The 3,405-nt window shown below is 48.1% G+C and overlaps 1 protein-coding gene across 1 annotated transcript in view; it reads left to right on the top strand.

Annotated features, from left to right (window-relative positions):
* Cxcr1 (chemokine (C-X-C motif) receptor 1) overlaps nucleotides 1–2,707 on the top strand; it is an 8,905-nt gene extending 6,198 nt beyond the window's left edge. The window contains exon 2 of the mRNA XM_013031331.1: nucleotides 1,111–2,707. Within this exon, the coding sequence (XP_012886785.1) occupies nucleotides 1,119–2,189 (1,071 nt within the window). The 5' untranslated portion in view covers nucleotides 1,111–1,118 and the 3' untranslated portion in view covers nucleotides 2,190–2,707. The remainder of the gene's footprint in view (nucleotides 1–1,110) is intronic.
* Nucleotides 2,708–3,405: the final 698 nt, after the last annotated feature.

Genomic DNA, 3,405 nt, shown 5'->3' with positions numbered 1-3,405 from the left:
TCTCACGGTCTCTCCTGCCCGGGCTGGCTTTGAACCGCGATCCTCAGATCTCAGCCTCCTGAGTAGCTAGGATTACAGGCGTGAGCCACCAGCGCCCGGCAATGTAATTTATTTTTGCTGCTGGTACTGAGGCTTGATCAGGGCTTGGAACACCTTAGCTTTTTATTCAAGGCTAGTCCTCCATCACTTGAGCCCCAGTTCTCCTTCCGGCTTTTTGGTGGCAAATTGGAAATAAGAGTCTCACTGTCTTTCCTGCCTAGGCTGGTTTTTAACTGTGATTCTCAGATCTCAGCCTTCTGAGCAGCAAGGATTACAGGTGTGAATCACTGGTGCCTGGCCAAGTAATATAATCTTCTGAGGACATTTAAGGGAGGCTAGACTAAACTATGATATAGGTTAGGTGTACTGAATATGATACTCTCAGTTTATGCCATGTCTCTGGTGGGCTCCATTGTAAGCTGAGGAGCACCATGCAGTTTAGTGTAATTGATCACCATTTCTTCCTTCTCTCAGTAGATCTTTCTTTGTGCTGGTACTGGCTCTTGAAATCAGGGCCTTGAACTGTTGCTTGGTTTTTTAATTCACAACTGGTGCTCTACAACTTGAGCCACCAGCTCCTGGCTTCTCCTAGATTTTAAGAGTAAATAAGATTCAGGGAGCACATAAGGCATAATAAAGTATAAAGGGAGAGCTGGGAGAGGCATTTCTCTTCCCGTTTTTCTGACTACTGGCTGTGCCCTAAATAGACATTTAGGTTTTATACAAGAGCAGCCTGGTCCTCCCACATAAATGTCTGGGTTGGCTAGAATGGGAAGAGAGAGAGCTGGGGGTAAAGCTGAGCCAATCAAAGGCAAAGAAAGATATTTTCCCTGTAATCTATACTCAGGGTGGGCCTTGGACTTTTGGAAGGTTCATAACACCAATAAGCCAACTTCTAATGAAGCTATAGTTGAAGGGTAAGTGTCTGTGTGTGTGTGTGTGTGTGTGTGTGTGTGTGTGTGTGTGTGTGTGAATCTGTGTGATCCCCAGTGGCCAAAGCAACAGAGAAGCAATTGCTATCCCAGTAACTAAATTTCTCTCTTTTTTTTTCTCATCAACTCTTTCAACTAGATATCACCATGACCCAAAATAAGGAGTTCATCTTCACTGCTGCTGATCTGGACTTTGATTATGACTTTGGAAACTTCACTGGCATGCCACCTGTTGGGTATGAGTACAGCCCCTGTATAATAGACCCTCAGACTGTCAACAAGAACATTGTTATTGTCACCTATTCCCTGGTGTTCCTGCTAAGCCTTCTGGGAAACTCCTTAGTGATGCTGGTCATCTTATACAGTCGGGTGAGCCGCTCCGTCACTGATGTCTACCTGCTGAACCTGGCCATAGCAGACCTGCTCTTTGCCCTGACCTTACCCATCTGGGCAGCTGCCAAAGAGAAAGGCTGGGTTTTTGGCACACCCCTGTGCAAGGTGGTATCCCTCTTGAAGGAAGTCAACTTCTACAGTGGTATCCTGTTACTGGCTTGCATCAGCATGGACCGCTACTTGGCCATTGTCCACGCCACACGCACACTGACCCAGAAGCGTCATTTGGTGAAATTCATATGTATGGGCATCTGGGGGCTGTCTTTGTTGCTATCCCTGCCTTTCTTTATCTTCCGTGAGGCCTATAGTCCAAATAACTCAAGCCCAGCCTGTTATGAGGTCCTGGGCAATAATACAGCCAAATGGCGAATGGTGTTACGTATCCTGCCCCACACCTTTGGCTTCCTCCTGCCCCTGCTGGTCATGCTGTTCTGCTATGGATTCACAATGCGCACACTGTTTAAGACCCAGACGGGGCAGAAGCACCGTGCCATGCGGGTCATCTTTGCTGTGGTGCTTGTCTTCCTGCTCTGCTGGCTGCCCTACAACCTGGTCCTGTTGGCAGATACCCTCATGAGGACCGGCATGATTGAAGAGACCTGTGAGCGCCGCAGTGACATTGACCGGGCCATGGAGGCCACTGAGATCCTAGGTTTCCTCCACAGCTGCCTCAACCCCATCATCTACGCCTTCATTGGCCAAAATTTCCGCAATGGATTCCTCAAGATCTTGGCCACCCACGGCCTGGTTAGCAAGGAGTTCTTGACACGTCATCGTGTTCCATCTTATACTTCTTCCTCCATCACTGTCCCTTCAAACCTCTGAAAAGTACCACCAAAAGAAAATCTCGCCCTCCAAGGAAAGAATAACCATCACCCCAAGATGGCATGTGTGTGCTGTTCGTCTGCTCTGGGCAGATGCTCTCTGGGTTTGAGAGGAAGGCATCTTCTGGAAGGAGTATTCAGGCTCACACACCTCTTCTGAGGAAGTGCTGAGAGACTTCCTACACTCGTGTCTCACTTCCATGAACTGGAGAGTCATCCTTTCCTTTGAACTCAGCCATCTTGGATCTCCCAGCTGGGCAACCAGAATGCTTCTATCTGTAGCTTGAATCCAACATTCAAGAATTGGGACTGACAATGGTTTCCTTTATGGGCTGGACTTTCCTGATGATCCTCTCTAGACTGCAACTGCTGAGCATGGCCTAGTCAGGTTCGAGCTACAGTAGCTCTACGATCTGAGCTTGTGTCTCAGATATCACCTGTGTATGCTGGAGACACTCGGCCAGCTACTACTGCGAGATCAAGCTACAGGGTAGCTGTGTATTGGAGCTGGAAAGCATCTCCCCTTAGATACTGTAGTGGACAAAGGGCATTTGGGAAGCCAGACCCTTTGGGAATCCCCTTCTTCTCATGGTCAGCATCCCAGACAGGATGATGCTATGTGTGCTAAGTCCCTGCTAACCACAAATGAGGCTGACCAGCAGCTTTAGTCCTTGTCCTTCTGGTGCTTCCAATCTGATTTGGAACATCAGCAATGCTATTGACACAGCCGTCAATCAGTTGGACAGAGAGCTCTCTCCAGTAAAATTTTTGTTCCATGTTTGTCCCTGTGGAAGTGGGTTGGGGTTTGTGACATAGAGTAAGAAGTGTGTGTATGGTATGGCTGGTTGTTCCTGAAGTAGAATGGGCGTGGCTTTCTCCCCAAAGCGTGTCCCTGGGATTTCACCCTTGCTAGAATCGCTTCTGGAGGCACAGTCTCATGATCACCCTTGCACCCCAGGCTGAGGAGAGTCCCTTTGTCCCTTTCAGCTTCAGCTCCATTTGAATGTCTTCTCTGGGTGCACCTTCGCTGGATCCCTGAGACGAATAGCTCCCAATTCTCTCCTTCCAGAAGCTTCCTTAGCACCTGCTATTTCTACATCTGATTTTCCCTGATGAAGGCAGGAGCCTTCTGTTTTGTTTACTCTACATCCTTGGTGTCTGATACATTGTTGGGACCCAATAAATGCCCTCAGTAAATCTTATTGAATGAGTGAATT

The sequence above is a fragment of the Dipodomys ordii genome, unplaced genomic scaffold (genome assembly GCF_000151885.1).
Source record: "Dipodomys ordii isolate 6190 unplaced genomic scaffold, Dord_2.0 Scaffold1, whole genome shotgun sequence".
Classification (NCBI taxonomy): domain Eukaryota; kingdom Metazoa; phylum Chordata; class Mammalia; order Rodentia; family Heteromyidae; genus Dipodomys; species Dipodomys ordii.
Note: the sequence above shows the minus strand (reverse complement) of the source record. Positions and strands in the feature narration are given on the sequence as shown.